This window comes from Colletotrichum godetiae (genome assembly GCF_030913485.1).
Source record: "Colletotrichum godetiae strain CBS 193.32 chromosome Unknown BDP55scaffold_17, whole genome shotgun sequence".
Taxonomy (NCBI): domain Eukaryota; kingdom Fungi; phylum Ascomycota; class Sordariomycetes; order Glomerellales; family Glomerellaceae; genus Colletotrichum; species Colletotrichum godetiae.
Window position 1 is genome coordinate 703,145 of NW_026851265.1, and position 15,652 is coordinate 718,796.

At 50.0% G+C, this 15,652-nt stretch overlaps 5 protein-coding genes across 5 annotated transcripts; 1 reads left to right on the forward strand and 4 right to left on the reverse strand.

Moving 5' to 3' along the window:
• Window positions 1–1,757: 1,757 nt before the first annotated feature.
• Window positions 1,758–2,211, reverse strand: BDP55DRAFT_661770 (uncharacterized protein). Its single transcript, XM_060574749.1, has one exon. The coding sequence runs from the start codon at window positions 1,982–1,984 to the stop codon at window positions 1,814–1,816; it is 171 nt and encodes a 56-aa protein (XP_060430666.1). The 5' UTR covers window positions 1,985–2,211; the 3' UTR covers window positions 1,758–1,813.
• A 1,567-nt stretch (window positions 2,212–3,778) lies between these two features.
• Window positions 3,779–4,462, reverse strand: BDP55DRAFT_108953 (uncharacterized protein). The gene is made up of 2 exons (XM_060565365.1): window positions 3,986–4,462; window positions 3,779–3,920 (listed from the first exon to the last, which is right to left on the reverse strand). Exon 1 carries the CDS (start codon window positions 4,345–4,347, stop codon window positions 4,033–4,035), a length of 315 nt encoding a protein of 104 aa, XP_060430667.1. The 5' UTR covers window positions 4,348–4,462; the 3' UTR covers window positions 3,779–3,920; window positions 3,986–4,032.
• A 2,893-nt stretch (window positions 4,463–7,355) lies between these two features.
• Window positions 7,356–8,453, reverse strand: BDP55DRAFT_108968 (uncharacterized protein). The gene has a single exon (XM_060565366.1). It carries the CDS (start codon window positions 8,096–8,098, stop codon window positions 7,484–7,486), a length of 615 nt encoding a protein of 204 aa, XP_060430668.1. The 5' UTR covers window positions 8,099–8,453; the 3' UTR covers window positions 7,356–7,483.
• Window positions 8,454–9,012: 559 nt separating this feature from the next.
• On the forward strand, window positions 9,013–10,179 carry BDP55DRAFT_727967 (endo-alpha-1,5-arabinanase; the record flags this gene model as incomplete). The annotated part of the gene is made up of 3 exons (XM_060579383.1): window positions 9,013–9,279; window positions 9,431–10,043; window positions 10,094–10,179. The coding sequence occupies 3 exons, from the start codon at window positions 9,013–9,015 to the stop codon at window positions 10,177–10,179; spliced, it is 966 nt and encodes a 321-aa protein (XP_060430669.1).
• A 900-nt stretch (window positions 10,180–11,079) lies between these two features.
• Window positions 11,080–11,922, reverse strand: BDP55DRAFT_714852 (uncharacterized protein; the record flags this gene model as incomplete). The annotated part of the gene is made up of 2 exons (XM_060578280.1): window positions 11,080–11,776; window positions 11,813–11,922. 2 exons carry the CDS (start codon window positions 11,920–11,922, stop codon window positions 11,080–11,082), a joined length of 807 nt encoding a protein of 268 aa, XP_060430670.1.
• Between the last annotated feature and the right edge of the window lie 3,730 nt (window positions 11,923–15,652).

Below are 15,652 nucleotides of genomic sequence, written 5' to 3' on the forward strand. Positions count from 1 at the left end.
ACCTGGCAGGTGCCTGCCTTACCGTAGGGTGCAGATTGCAGGCTGAGGTGCAGAGGTACAAGAGGTACAGAGTACGTGAAGGGGTACAGGGTACCTCAGGTACAGAATGCCCTAATTGGGTTAGGTTCTTTGGGCAGATAAGGTGCCCTGGGGGCCCTGGAGTGGGAGGAAATGGAAGGTGAGGTGGATTGGTGAGCTCGGTACGTATTCGAAATGAGCAATGAGGGAGCTCGCTCCGATAAGGTGCCTGAGATACTCCGTACCCCGTAATGTACTCCGTACTCCAGGTAAGGTGAGGTAGGCGTGCACGGCGTGGTAAGGTTGGTAAGGATGAGTGAAATGCACACACACACACTGCAGTGCTCCTTGAGATGAGCCCGGTGAGGTGAGAGGTGAGAGGTGAGATGGAAGTGGATGAGGTGAGAGCTTGTGAGGTGCAGCGGGGGAGCCCAGCCGATTTGGAGTAAAAGGTTCAGGGAGCCAATGGCGCTGCCCCTGTGGCGTGTCGTTCCCCAAATGACGGTCCGTTTTAGGGTGGCTTGGGCGCGTGTGGTGCGTCTGTTGCGCCCGCTGAGATGGGCGGATGCGGCCGAGTTTTTCCTCTTTGGTTTTCGTCGTCGGCTTCTTCCTTTTTTCTTCTTCGTCTATTTCGTCTCTTTGCAACCGTCGATTCCTCTCTTTCTCCAACAGACTGTTAACCGAGGAATGGGTCGTCGTCTTTCCTCTGTCGATGTTCTCCACTTCAGATGAACGAATGAATGGGGGCCGCGGATAACTAAGGGCACTCACTCATCAGCTCATTGTCATACACCTTGGTACATACATAACAGGGTTCAGAAGGCAGGGTGGGCGAAGGGTGTCCACGTACGTGTAAGAATATCCAAGAGAGTTCGTCGATCCTTCAGGACACTCACACAATGCGGGTTGGTGAGATGAGAATCGCGAGATGAGAGCGGCGTAGATGGAAAGGAGGTTGTGATGTCAAGATCACAGATGAGACATTGATGTCTTTCTCTCTCCCTATCTGTGTGTGTTTGTGTTGTGTGTGTGTGTGTCTGTCTCTCTCTTTATCTCTCAGAGTAGTAGCAGCAGCAACAGCATCCGTTCAATCCTTCTTCAACGGCCAAACTATGCCAAGACACAGTGGCGCGTACTCGATTTATAAGTAATAGTCCACCCAGAGAGAAAGGTACGAGAGTCAAGAGATTATCGTCGTTTTCGGATGGAATTCGCGCCACCGCTCAGGTTTCGAATTCTGCTCGAAGGATTCCTTCACGTCCGTAGTGTCGTAGCGATTGCGTGGTGAGCGCCCGTTTGTACGCAGCTAGCTGTCGTTCGGCCGGCCCGGTAAGGTGTTGGAATCACTCGGTTCTCGGACAGCTTTTCGAGTCCGCGCGTGGCTGATGCGGTCGTGAGGTAAGATCGATATCCTGCAAAGGGGGAAACACAATAACAAACCAAGAACAAAGCAGCAGAAGCAAAGCAAGACACCGGGTCACACGCGGACCAAGGTAAGCTGACACTGATACTGAGACGGGGACGGAAACGGGTACACAGAAGGACTCGCAGACGCTCTCGCAGTCTGCCAAACGAGGATGGAGGGGGCATCTCCCCCAAATATTCGAAATCATATCTGCTCCAGACTCCGCGTCCGTCGCCTTCGCGGCTTGTCTCCTCTGCAGACTGCAGCTGGACCAACCTGAGAAACGCCCGTTGACATGTACGGTGTACCTTGCCCTGCTCAGCCTTCCATGGCCAACAATAACATGGCCTTGCTTGCCTTGGCTAGGGGCCGGCCATACGGATACAGCCCTTACTGAACCGAGCATCCTACGCCGTCCTTGTCCTCCGTCCGGTCCGTTGGCCGTCTGCAGTGCTGCACACTCGAGAGCTGGAGCCAATTTGGCCTAATTTCCTTGGGCATCTGGATGCTGCCATGCACGGGGAGGCCGCAGTACGCAGAATTCCATGCACACCTATTCATGACGTGTAGGGCATCTGCTGCTCAACACTGGCTTGGCTCGTCTGTCGATGCCTTCCTCCTCAGCACCATAGTCACAATTCTGCCAATCTACGAACACGGACGACTGTAAGGCAATAGTCCGAATGGTCAATGGGTTTCCTTGGTGCCCCCCACCTTACCAAGGCTTCTTTCTCCCCATGTCTCCCCATGTCACGTCCCCGGGTAAGGGAGACGTGGTCCGTACAGAGGTACGAAGGTAAATTCGTGGGGGACGCCCCCGGCCGGGACAAAGCACCAACGCCAACGGCGGGGCCCAGGATGCTTTGCAAACTTCTTGACTGATACTCTGTAAGGATAGGGAAGGACACATTCAATCAGTCTAGGGATCGTACGGTACTTCGTTCAATTGTATACAACCAATATCCTTGCATTACGGATACCTCACTACAGTACACGAGCAACCCCAATGATGCTTTCGGCTTCAGCAGGATTTCCGTACCGAGGCGACACTGACAGTCGGTCTGGTTCGATATTGATAGGAATAATTGGCGATTCTGGCCAGCAAGGGGTCCTGGCAAGGCCTAGGAACAAGGATGGTCGCGGCCAAGAGCCCGGCGCTGCAGTAAGACCGCGCAGCATGCAGAGACGCTCGGCGACCAAAAGGATCCAGGCCCTGGTCGCCCAGTCCGATTGATTGTGCATCGCTGATTGATTTGGTTGACAGGCTGATATGACATTTTAAATTGGTGAGGAGAAACTCTGAAATTTCGTCCAGAGACGCGGCGTGTTGTGTCTATCCGTAGGTACCTACGCTACGTGCTGCATAGAACATTACTTAGATACTCCATGGATGTCATGGTCTGGGTCATTTGGCATGGCATAGCATAGCATGGATCGTCGCGTCCCGTTTTTGACTACCTATGCCATGCAGGTGCCAACTATCGAGTATTAGAAATTACATGACAATATCATGAACTCTGCTGACTGGAGTCTCGGTGTACTCTGAGTCTCGGGAAAGTAGTTAACAGGGTATCCATACATCCAACGCGGGGATGAATACGATGGATGCTGATAAAGTATCCGTATCTGCATCCAAATTCAGTATTGTTCGTCGGAAAGCAAGAGGTGATCTCCCAATTTGCCCATCCTGGGCTCTGGGGAAGAGGCTGAACAAAGTGCGGATAGAGGCAATTGCTCGTTGACTCCTCTTTTTGCTCAGAGATTGGCCCCCAACTGCGATGCATCCGTCCATCTGAGGTTCCCATCGGATGGGCCATCCACCTTCATGCCTACCCAACCCCAAGTTGCGACTGCAATGTTTCAACAAAGGCACTTCCAACTTGCTCGAGAGCAGACATCCAGGAGTTCCCACAGAAGTTTGAACCCAAGTCTTTGGGTCGTATTCTCAGGTGCCAGGGACTGTGTCGCCGAGGATGCAACATGGCGAAGCCGGTCACATCCTTGTCATCGACCCGCGGCGAGCCATGTTGTCCACTTCGTCGTAGTCACAATGTACGGAGGAGCACTGCTCAGGAGCCAGGACACGGAGACCCAACAAAAACCGTTGTCCATCCCGATGGTCGACCAACCGAAGAACAATCACGGCGCCCATGCAGACAAACACTGACACACAAGGGCTGGTGAGAATTGAAATGAGCGTCACAATCTCGATGCCCTACCTACGGTCCAACGTAAGACGATAAGGTACCGGAGGCAAGATACTTTCTAATTTGTACTACCCATACGCTCCATGTTCCATTACCGTGCACCTAATTCCTTGCCCCCTTTTCCACGTCTTGCGGGAAAATAAGTACGCAGTAATACAATTAGAACAAAAAGTCAAAGGCGCCAGCGCTGCAGACTCAGAGAAGGTATCTATAATGGCAGCAACCGTTGCAAGCCCAATGCCCATGGCCCCTTTTCAGCGATTGCAAAGGAGACGCCCCTTGCAGTCGCACTAACGCAGGCAAATTTAGCTGTCATGCGACTCATCTTTGAGTGGCCACGACCGTGGCGACTCACTTTTTCAATGAATTAACTTGACAAGTTGATGCTCTTTGCGCATTCTCTCAAGGTGTAGTCTCCAGAGAATGGTAAGTCAAGGTAAACGGCCAGTGGCATTCTCCGTGTCGAAACTTCCACTGCATCGCTTCGTTGTCCGCATCTAGCAGCTGCCCATCGCGGTTCGCTTCGGTTGGGTTGGTTGGGTTGGCTCCCATAGCTTCATGGGGGTTTCCACAATCTTCGCCCACAATTACCTGTTGAAAGTATCTGCACGCTATACTCCGTAATGCAACATAAGATAACCTACCACAGCGGCTTGCCATGCCAATGGAGAATGCGCAGATGCACGCGTCCATCCAGGGGAGACTGGCGCAGCACATAGTCTACCGGTGGTGTTCGTTGCTCACATCCTGTCGATATAGCCCACGGATCAAGGATCGCATCTTGTCAGCTCTGTGTAATACTTGACTAGGCCTAAGAGATGGCCAAAGGCGAGCATGTCAGCTATTACCAAAGTGCACAGGGAGGGCGGAGGGTTCATGAGAGGACAGAGATGGATGGCACCTCTGCATAGCTCATATCCGCACTTCAAAGTACAGGTCCCATCGCAATGGAATCCAGCGGAAAGCTGGCAAAAGACTACCTCCGTGACGCCGTGAATGGCTGGATGCAAAGACCCGGGTCGACGGCCCCAAATTGGCATCGTCGAGATCTCACGTCTCCGTGTTGGCTGAAGGACACCATCTCAAGACCCAACCATGGTTCGCGAGCTGCACTCCAGCTCTCGGCCGGAACCCTGTCGTCGCTGGGTCTCGGGACCCTGAAGCCCTGATCGTTCATCGTGGAAGGCTAGCATAGCTAGCAACCCCACAGCCAACCCAACTTCGTTGACCAAGGGGTCCCTGGACACTCTCTGAATGTCTACCCCGCCGTGCTTTCGTCCGAGGAATCATGAGATGAGTAACGATTTTTCCAAGTGTCCCGTATGTCATGGTCGGCACGAGTACGGATACCACATGCAAGCCCAGATAACGCCATCGCGCGAACGAGACGGGCGTAATCCGTCAAGACTTTCACCCTAACGTACGGTCTACGGTTCCTGGGCTAGATGGCGCCAAGAACGAGTCTAAGCATGAAGTAGTTTCAAAGGATTGCCGAAAGTTGAAACCCCAAGGATCATGGACGGGTCGACCCATATGAACGGTGCAGGAGCCTTTGGGACAAGATAGACTCTGAAGGTTGAAGGAGTGCATGTCGGTGGCAACCCACCAGCCCATGTGCTCGTGTGGTACGGATATGGTGCTATACGGATGCAGAGACCCAATTGAAGTTGATATAGTTGGTGAGAGAGGTAGCTGGTCACGTAGTGAGATGGACATGGGACAGGCGAGACTCTCTCATGATGGGACCCTCTGAAGACCCAGTGAACTGTTAGCCCAGAGAAATTGAGAGAGGCAGGTTTAGAGATAAGGCGCACACAATTGCAGATGCCAGTGTGGATGGCTTTTGGTAACGTAACAGATCCAGAGCGTCGGGATCCTCAAACCTTCCCTCCGGGCCCTTGGATTCTTGGACCCTTGACTACTCCGTACGTCCGTTCCTCTTGTTGTCCATGCCGATCATTCATGGCCACATGGCATACATCGACCGTCAGCCGATGGACAGCCTTGCCACTTCCGTGCATCCTGAGCTCGAACCAGTGGGCCCGGTGTATGGATCCAGCTCGCCGGTGACTTGTGCGTCGTGACACTGCCCACTTCGGCGGATGTGTGTACGGAGTAGATTGTAGAGTTCAGAGAGCAGTGCGACGACTCACGAGTGCCTGTCAGACACGTCTCTGAATATGAGCTCGGTGACTGGTGGCACCTCTGGATGTCACTTTGGAAAGCTACACGCGCAGTCAAGCTAGGACGGACAGAACTGAGTACCACGCGATTTCAACCGCTGGGCGGGTCTCATACCGTTTCCTCCACTGGGCTGCGCTCCGCATCCCATTCCTGCGACACCGTCTTTTCCTTGCAGCTGCAAGCCATTGTGCGGGCGTTCGAATCCTACTGTGACCAGGGACTCGTTCGACCAACGAGGCATCGGTGCCCCGGCATGGCCGGAAGAGGAAGCTCGTTGGCTTCGGTTTTTTTTTCTTCAGCTGCCAAAGCCTCGCTCTCAAGCTTTGAACCATCCAGCTTCCACAGATCCAGTCCCTGAACTCGAGAGTGAGCTCTCGAGTGGAGGCTTCGGTCTCTTGCCAGACATTTGTTCCTAAAAGATATGTCCGCGGAAAGACCAGGTGGCTCAGAAGATGGATGACCTTTCAGAGATCGGAGATGTGAATGTATAGGTAATGCAATAGCAGCCACCATGCAAAGATGATCCTTTTTGTATGTGTGGGCTTGGGCCAACATGAAGGGGCTGACATGGACAATCCATGTGGCTAGAAATCGGCCCCTTTTCCGTCGAGCCCCGTCTCACGCCGCATTCTCCGGGCGATTCGAGAAAAGCTGATGATATCCGGAATGGACAGCCACGGGCTGCCCGCCGATTGAGTGGGCTATCCACCGTGGTCCGCTTGAGACTTCCGGTCATAGCAAAAGTCCGACTGTCCCCTCCGCATCCCGATCGTCCCCTCCTATAACCGGACATCCCGGCGAATGCTCAGAGCTGGAGGGAGGGCAAGGAGGGGTAGCGAGAGAGCCTGTGCACGGCGCTCAAGATGGCTTCAGCTTGTTGCTGCTTCAAGCGCAATTGCAGACTATTATTACGAATACGGATGAGAAAGCGAATATCCGTACACTATTGGCAACGGGTGGAGTTGTCATCTTGTCTGCTCGGAATATTCCCTCCTTCGAAATTCCACACGATGTCCATGTTATTCCCATTTGGCGCCCACAGTTCCGCCCATCCACGGGCCACGAATCACAAGTCACAACCCCAAAGCTATTTCCCAATCCCTCGAGTCCGAACTGGATGCCAAAATACCTAGCACGATGATGGAGCGTCGACATGATCCATTGAGGGTGACGATCGCCGCCGCAAGTCGTCCTCACGGTCAGGTAGGCACTGTGGCCCTCATCTCCTTCAAGCCAAGCTCAGCTGTCTTCTTTGTGGCCGCTGGACTGTGTCCTGAAATGAGGGCACCGTACGGAGATGGGCTCTCTGCTGTTGATGGAAACCGAAGAAGAAGACGACGAATACTCCAACCCACGCACGCTACCACCATCGAAAACAACGCTTCCAGGCTTCGGAACGTTTCTTCTGTCTGAGCCAGGGATCCGAGCCTCCGACAAAGGCCACGCCGACGGGGATTTTTCCTACTCCCTGCCATGGCCCGTGTGAACTGGGGTTCTGCCCATCACGTTACCAAACTCCACTGAATAGCGTGTATCTTTATACCGAGCACAGCAAGCTTGTTGTTTCCCTCGCCCATACGGACACCGCTGATCGCGTTGATCACGTTGATCCGGACGACCAACCGAGCCATGGAGCAGCCTACGGATACCTGCTGAGTGCGGACACATGCTATGATGCTACGGAGTACAACCAATATGGATACATAGTCGCAAACGGATGCCTAACCCCAGGATCATATTCAATCTTAATCCTGACAAACAGCCACATACGACCAGACTTGGGATGAAGGGAAATGCGAAATATAAAGAAAACAGTACAAGGGATGTAGGCGACCTGAGCCTGGAGACTTGGCCACAATCCAGCCCCCTTTTCTCTGGACCGCTCGCTTCGGACCCCTTCAGGCTCCAGATGTGATGCCACCATGGCGGGCTGACCTAGTTGCTTGACAATGGCGAATTCCGTCTCATCCCTGCAAGAAGCCAGGGACATAAGGTCTTGGCCAGAGGGCTTCGGACAACAAACCCCCTCAGGGGCAATGAGGCTTCTTGGAAGAGTTTCAGTACACAAGAATTCAACCCGTCTAATTTCCATTGTCTGCATCATGGTCTCTCCTCCGATGCGGAGTACTTCCGTTGGATTCGAGAGCTTCCAGCAGCAGTCATGTCTCTGTCTATAGATACACTCGCTGGATATACGGAGACACTGCAGTGCTGGACTCTTCCAAGACTTCCATACACAGAGTCTACATGGACGCAATAGAAGAACACTCCGCGCGAATTCCATCCTGACCGGTACTTGAATCGCGGGGTACGTCTGCCCTTTCTGGCGCTCTTTCTCATTCAGAGAGTTGCAAGCTTCATACCGCCAGCACTCAGCAGCCCCAACTTCCCACCATGACTCTGAATGTCCTTGTCGAGCAGTCTCATCGTCTCATGCGCACCATTCGGACGGCTAGCTTTCGGCCTACCTTCCCTGCAGGCTACAGCGCCGTACCTCATCCGGCCGGACCGTCCTGTCCACCTCTTCTCATTCTTCAAGGTTTCTGTTAATCTGAACTCTACTACTACCCACAGACGGCGGCACGCACGGCAGTTTCTTGCTCGCTTAGAGCCGCCTTAGCCCAGACATCCTTTCATTTTCCCGCCCCTCATTGCTTATTTGTCCAGGTTCCGTCAGATACGGACACCTTCGTATGTTTGTAGGCAGCTTGTTGGTGACTTTGGTCAGCGGCCAGCCCGCTCAAGGCGTCGTTCGGGCATGCAAGATCGGTCCGCCGGACCACCTTGAACCAGCCCTTCATCTCGTTGGCCTAGTCCACCCTGGGCTCTGCTCCATGTATATTGCCCGTCTTCGTCCTCTCATCACCTCCAAGGGCATGTCCCAGTCATCAAGCTTGAATTCCGCCAATCAAGGTCAAGGGCACCTTATTGCTCAGGGCAGTCGAGCTCCTCCGAACTGGTACAGTTATTCACTATTGTGTAGTGTTCTCCGTGATGAAGTTCGGATGGCGAGTTCTCGGTTCCTTGCAGAGGTGGCACTCGGCTCTCGGTTCACATCCGACTTTAAAGTTTCTTTTATATCCTTCGAGCACCTCTCTCTTTCGAAATCCCGAGCCTCTCTCGCTACCAGTCACTCTCTACCTGCACTGCATAGCATTAACTGTTTCTCTGCTTCTGTCGATCGGTTTTCTATTCATCATGCGCTTCGGTTCCATCCTTCCACTCGCAGCTGCGCTGCTGAGCGCCACTGTTCAGGCCTACGGTAATCCAGGAGCTTGCTCTGGTCAGTGCTGGAGCCATGACCCTTCGGTTGTCCGTCGCGATGATGGCACCTATTTTCGTTTCGAAACTGGCAGCAAGATCGGCATTTGGAAGGCTCCCGATTTGGTAGGCCCCTGGACCTACCAAGGAGCTGCTCTGCCCTCGGGCAGCAAGATCAACCTCAAGGGCAATGATGATCTCTGGGTATGTCCCGTTCCAGCCTCCCTGGTCCTTTTTCTGGTTTCTTTACTTTTCTCGACCTGCCAGGTGAAGGGTCCAAACGAGCGAGGTCGAAACGTGATTGGACGAAACACCCGCCTCTCAAAGCACACACTAATGGTCTTGTCTTCCATAGGCCCCCGATGTGAATAAAGTTGGCGATCAGTACATTCTTTACTACACCGTCTCCTCTTTTGGCGTTCAGAACTCAGCCATCGGTTACGCTACCTCCACCACCATGGAGTTCGGCTCCTGGACTGATCATGGCGCCACCGGTGTTGCTTCTTCAGCCGGCAGCCGTTACAATGCCATCGATGCTCAGCTTGTCAAGTCTGGTAGCAACTACTTCCTGAATTTCGGCTCCTTTTGGCAGGACATTTTCCAAGTGCCTCTGAACGCAGCTGCAACTAAAGCCAACGGCAACCCGTACAACATCGTTTTGAACACCACTGCTCCTCAACCCGTCGAGGGTGCCTTTGTCTACGAGCGCAGCGGCACCTTCTGGGCCTTCTTCAGCTCAGGCTCCTGCTGCGGTCTCGACGCTAACCGCCCGACCCCTGGAAACGAGTACAAGATTTTCGTCTGCCGTGCCTCTTCTGTCAATGGCCCCTACACCGACAAAAGCGGCAAGAGCTGCCTGACGGGCGGCGGCACTCTTCTTCTTCCTTCCCACAACAAAATCTATGCTCCTGGCGGTCAGGGTGTCTTGGTTGACCCCAAGCGTGGTGCGGTCCTCTACTACCACTACAGTGAGTTATCAAATCTGGCTTCAACGAGTTATCAACTCTAATTATTTCAGTGAATACCGACGTCGGCTACGCCGATTCCCAGACTCTGTTCGGCTGGAACGTCATCTCCTGGTCCGGCGGCTGGCCCTCTATCTAAAATTCCTGAGTACGGAAGGAAATGAAAGGCACGGGCGGATAACTGTTATTACATTCTTGTGGATATTATAGCTCGATATATGCTAAGGGGCATGTACATATTTTGCGCTCCAGAATATCAGTATCATATTAATGAGAGAATGCGGCGCTGGTCTCATATCAAACCCATGTTTGTTTCTCTCTGCTTCTTTTCCAATTGTAACACTTGCAAGTTGCCGACACAGACTCTGGCTGACCCAGAGTCGAGATGAGGGGCTGTTTCTTTCGTGTCACGGAGGATTGCCTTGGCTCTTCTTTCTCGGAAGGTGGCTAAGGCCATACATGGCGTTACCGGCTATCGGTTTCATTCGAGATCCCAAATTTTCAAATCGACTTCCAGCAATCCGCCAGCGATCGCCGCTTCGTTCCTTTCTTTTCTGCCTAATTGGATAACCTAGGAATATACAGTATTACTGCCTGATACCTCGTTCCTTCCACTTTCTATAAAGCCTCCGGACATCCTTTGCTTCCATGTCCCTGTTCAAACACGTTGGGTTACCGGAGTTGAGACTAGACGTATATGGTCCATAACTTGGAAGATTTGACGCTGAAATACCCAAGCCCCAGGTGATCTCGACCCTTAGTTTGTGTCTTTATGAGAGTTTGGTTAGTACAAGTATCTGATGCAGAGTTTATCTTCGATCAACCTGTAAACATCGTATTTCATACTAAGGTGAACAACTAAGCAGTGACTAATTACTGTCTCCATATTCCTATTCTCCCATGACATGCTATCATACACCGGGCATGCATTCAATCGGTGGAGCTTATTATGTGTGCCGCCAACATCCTTCAAATCAGAGTACCTCGAATTCAAAATTGAGTAAGCTCAACTGATCAACAACTCAAGCGGAATGACGAGTTATGCTGCGGCAGGCTTCTTGTCTTCGGCAGGCTTCTTCTTGTCCTCATCTCGATCTCCATCAGGGCCACGAGGAGGAGGGCCGGGGGGGAACGCGCCAGGAAAGCCAGGGGGGTAAGCACCGGGGAAACCAGGACGGGGCTGAACCGGCGCGGGGAACGGAGCGGGGAAGCCCGGAGGACCGGCCGGAGGAGGAGGAGGACGTCTCTCACCATCACCGCCACGACCACCGCGATCGCCATCCCGGAAGCACTCACGGTCGCCATCGCGGTCACCATCTCTTCCACCCCTATCGCCGCCGTTTCGATCCCCGTCACGCCCCCCACCGTTGCGGTCGCCATCGCGGTCACCATTACGGTCCTCGCGAGCAACTTTGCGATCGCCATCACGATCACCATCGCGCCCTCCTCCACGTCCTCCTCGGACGCAGCATGATCTTCCGTCTCTGTCACGTCCACGATCTTCTTCACGACAGTCTCGATCGCCGTCACGATCTCCATCTCGTCCGCCACGGTCGCCACCATTACGATCTCCGTCACGATCACCGCCGTTACGATCTCCGTCGCCATCGCCCTTCTTCTTGTCTTCTCCCTTCTTGTTACCATCTGCCTGCGGGACAGGGGCTGGAGCTGGAGGAGCGGCAGCCGGAACGGCCGGCGGGGCCTGTCGAGCCACGAGAGCTGGCTGGCTCAGAGCGCTGCGTCATATTATTAGCCTGGCATTCTTAGTTGACAGGTCCGTTGATGCTGCTTGCCTTTGCTCGCGGGAGTCCATTCCAGATGGGGCGCCATTCGCACCCATAGTCGCCGCGACCATGATAATGAGCGACTGGGAGAAACGCATTGTGTAGCTGGTAATCTCGGCAGACCAAAGTTTCTAAGTGTTTTTCTTTTGTACTGATATAAGTTGAAAGGGGCAGTTTTGAAAGTAGGTGGTATTATTAGATCAAGGGAATATCGAAGATGAGTGAGGAGTGATAATGATGAATAGAAAGAGACCTCCATAGACAAAGATCGAGGAGAGTGTCCTTTAAGTAGTCATTTCTACCTACACTCGAGAGCTATGATATGGACGTTGATCGGTTTTTTCCTACTTTGCCTGCTATTCTTGGCCTTCCCCAAGATATCGCATCATCCAGGCGCCCCGTCTCCAACAGTTCGTTCCTCGAAGATGGCTAGCATGACCAGTTCATGTTGCTCGAAGTCTATTATGCTATCGGCATCTCCAAAAGGCAATTTTTGTAGAGGCTCTGGCCAATGAGGGGAGCGTCAGGATGCACAGTCCGGTGGTGGAGACCGGTCGTTGGCACCGCCGCCCATCTTGATGCGCGTGGCTCGAAAGGGCCTGGACGCAGGTGGCAGAATTCGACGCAACCCTGACTAAATCTTCCTAAGAGGACCATCTGAACTTTTGTTTATCTGCAATGTCTACAGTCGTTGCTCAAAGTAGAACAGCTAACCTGGCAATACCTTGTCTACATCACCAGTCCACTCAATAAGCTATTGCCATGACTGGGATGCTCGCTGCTCCTATAGAAAAATATCGGCCATCAGTTCCATTTTTCTTTCAATTGGTTCCAATGATTTCATGCTTGTCCATGCCAGTCGCAAGTTGCCAGTAGCTAAGAGTGGGAGGCTGGTTCGAGAGACTTGGCGCAAGCTCAAGTGATTCTCGATTACATTACTCGGCCTAAATTATTAGTTACGCTCTGACTGCACTGGTAAGACTTGAGAGTGCAAGTACTCAACGTTGAGTAAGAGTTTCCTTTGAATGAGGCTGAGTTCGCATCATCATCAGCACTCGCTGATTGATGCCACATCCGACCTCTTGGATGGCGTAGGGGTAAACGTCAGCTGTCAATACAAACTTCGCATACTTCCCCACCAGTTTCCTTCAACTGTTGCGATCACCACTATCTTCGTGTGGTGCATGCCACAGCTTGATCAGGTCGCACACCATTTCAAAGACAGGCTCGATGGCTCCTAGATGAAAAAAGAAAACTAAACTTAACTCATAACAGCATTCCGACATGCTGCTTGCTAGACTCCGACAGAACTTCCTGGTCCTAAGACGTCCATAATCGCCCGATGGTAGGCCTGCTACAGAGGTATTGGGTATACTCACATACGCCTCTGCCATAGTTGATCTCGATGTTATGGCCTTCCCACAGGGTTTTCCGTGCATCAATAAGGCTTCCACATCTACAATTTCATGCAGCTCATCCGAAATTGGTTGATTCTTCCCAGCGTCAAGTAATTTCTCTAGCGTCGTAAGCCAATCTCTTCCATCCTCCTCCTTTGTGACGCTGACTGGGCTCTGAAGTCGTGACCTGAAAGATACTTCAGCTTTCTTATTCATCCAAGCTCTGTCCAGAATCCACAATGTGTGTTTCGGTGACATAGCTTCCATGGAGCAAGTCTAGCGTCGATGAGGCGTATCAAACGCAGTAAGCATGAAATCGATATGCAATGCAATCTAGTCTCGATGCAAATGGTGGGCAAACAACAACAATACATAGGTAGTGCGTTCCGGGCGGTATTTCCGGCCTAGTATTACAATCACAATACGCATTACACGGCCAATGCACATTCTTGACTTTCCGCTTATTCTCTAGCCTCAACGGCCATGCGTAAATGGGAACTGCACACTGTTGAGACAGTGTGGGTGGAGAGGGGAGAAGGAAAAACGAAGAAGAAAAAGAAAACAAAAACGGCCGTGTCCGGGCCTCCGGCATCATGCCACGAATACAAGTCACATAGATAGACCCTGACTCGCATTTAATTATGCCTGCTTCCTCGAAGTTACCTTTAAGATACATTGAGGGAGGAAGAAGTCCCTTCTGCCCCCGGCTCCTTGCCGAGACGTAGCTCAAGCCATGACAGCGGCTCCAGATGTTTAAGGATGCAGGAGCCATCATCCGGCCATGCTCGATTACCCTAACCGTCACCGTCGGGGTTTGTTTCTGCACTCGTTTCGTCCGTAATTAAACTTCAGTGCTGAAAAGTCCTATTGGGCTGAAAGCCATGAAGCTCGGCAAACGTTAAAGTTTTCAGCTTAGACGGCCTGGCGGCGTGTCTTTCACCTACCTAGTAAGCTTTGATTCTTCGCCTCACTTTGTTTGGTTCCGGCATAATGCATAAAACCCACTTTCTTTCAATATCCTGTGTTTCTGAGGTGAAGCCCGCTTTGACGGCTTTATTTTGTCACAACTTCAAACTTGCATCCCGCGGCCGTGTGTATGTCCCATATTCAAGCCAACACCGAATAAATGGTCTCAGAGTACACGTACTATTAATTATTTTTATTGCAATGTTCTGGCCAAACACTTTACTACAGCTAACGGCTCTTATCTAGTCGAGTGTGATGGGCTTGCAACGGATTTTACACTTAGCATTGACAGCTTGCTAATATTGAAAAAAGTAGCGCCTTCTTCACACAAGAAATAAGGAAAGAAGTGGAGTAAAAAAATATGTTTGTTATGATACGAAATTATTCTTTTTAGTTTTCTTTAGTCGGCCTTCTCGAATTTTGGCCGGAAAAGAGTTAAGACTACCTCCTAGATATTTATATTAAAATAATAAGGCTGGGCGTCTTAATACGGTAATTTCGTTTATATTTTTACTTGTGTTTTTAGCTATCTCCGGATTCAAGTAAAGTAATAAATATTTAATTTAGGTTTTAATTAAATTTCGATTTCTTCCTTATTAATAACCGAGATATTAGTCTAATATACCCTAAATAGCTATTTTAATGTATTATATTAGGTTATAATAATTTAAGAGCCATTACTTTACTTAAAATAATTAATATAAATCTAGCCTTTCAATTAATTAATTATTAAACTACTTTTTAATAATTTATTAATTTTTTAGTACGGTAGCTATTACGCTTTATATACGGTGAAATAGTAATAATATTAAGATATCCCTTTTAAGATTTCACTATATCTTTATAGTAAAATCTCTAAAAAATACCTTAAGATTTTATAGGGAAATCCTGGGGAATTCTCTATAATATCTAATAGCCTTTTACCGAGAATTCTTAATAAATTCTCGTAGGTTTTACTATAAGGTCTTTTATTATAATAGTAAAGAAATTATAGTAAAATCTCCCTAATATCTATAAGAAATCGTAATAAATACCCCTTACTAAGAAAAACCATTTTATCCGTAAATTTATAAGATAGTAGAAGTATACCGGTTATGCTTTATAAATTATTTACTTATAATATATTAAAATTATAAAGAAGTTATATATATAAATAAAAAATTAAATAAAATAAACAGTTACTTAATTAAATAAAAACCTTAATTTATTAATCTACCGGCCACTTAATATAATTAGAAATAACACTAGCTATACTTTTATAGTTCCTTTATATATCCTTAACCGAGGTATAAATTAAGGGTTATTACTGCCTATCTAGCATCGTTAATTATATTAATATTATTAATATTAAGTAGAGCACTAATATAAACTAGTATAATTTCCTCCTTATTAATATATTTAATAAGGTTATTTAAATTTAAATTAAAAAGCTAGGACTAGCTATAATACTATATATATATATAAA

Excerpts from the sequence above, each read along its gene's own strand:
- BDP55DRAFT_661770 (XM_060574749.1), bottom strand. The coding sequence starts at position 1,984 with ATGAATAGGTGTGCATGGAATTCTGCGTACTGCGGCCTCCCCGTGCAT.
- BDP55DRAFT_108953 (XM_060565365.1), bottom strand. The coding sequence starts at position 4,347 with ATGTGCTGCGCCAGTCTCCCCTGGATGGACGCGTGCATCTGCGCATTC.
- BDP55DRAFT_108968 (XM_060565366.1), bottom strand. The coding sequence starts at position 8,098 with ATGGAATTCGCGCGGAGTGTTCTTCTATTGCGTCCATGTAGACTCTGT.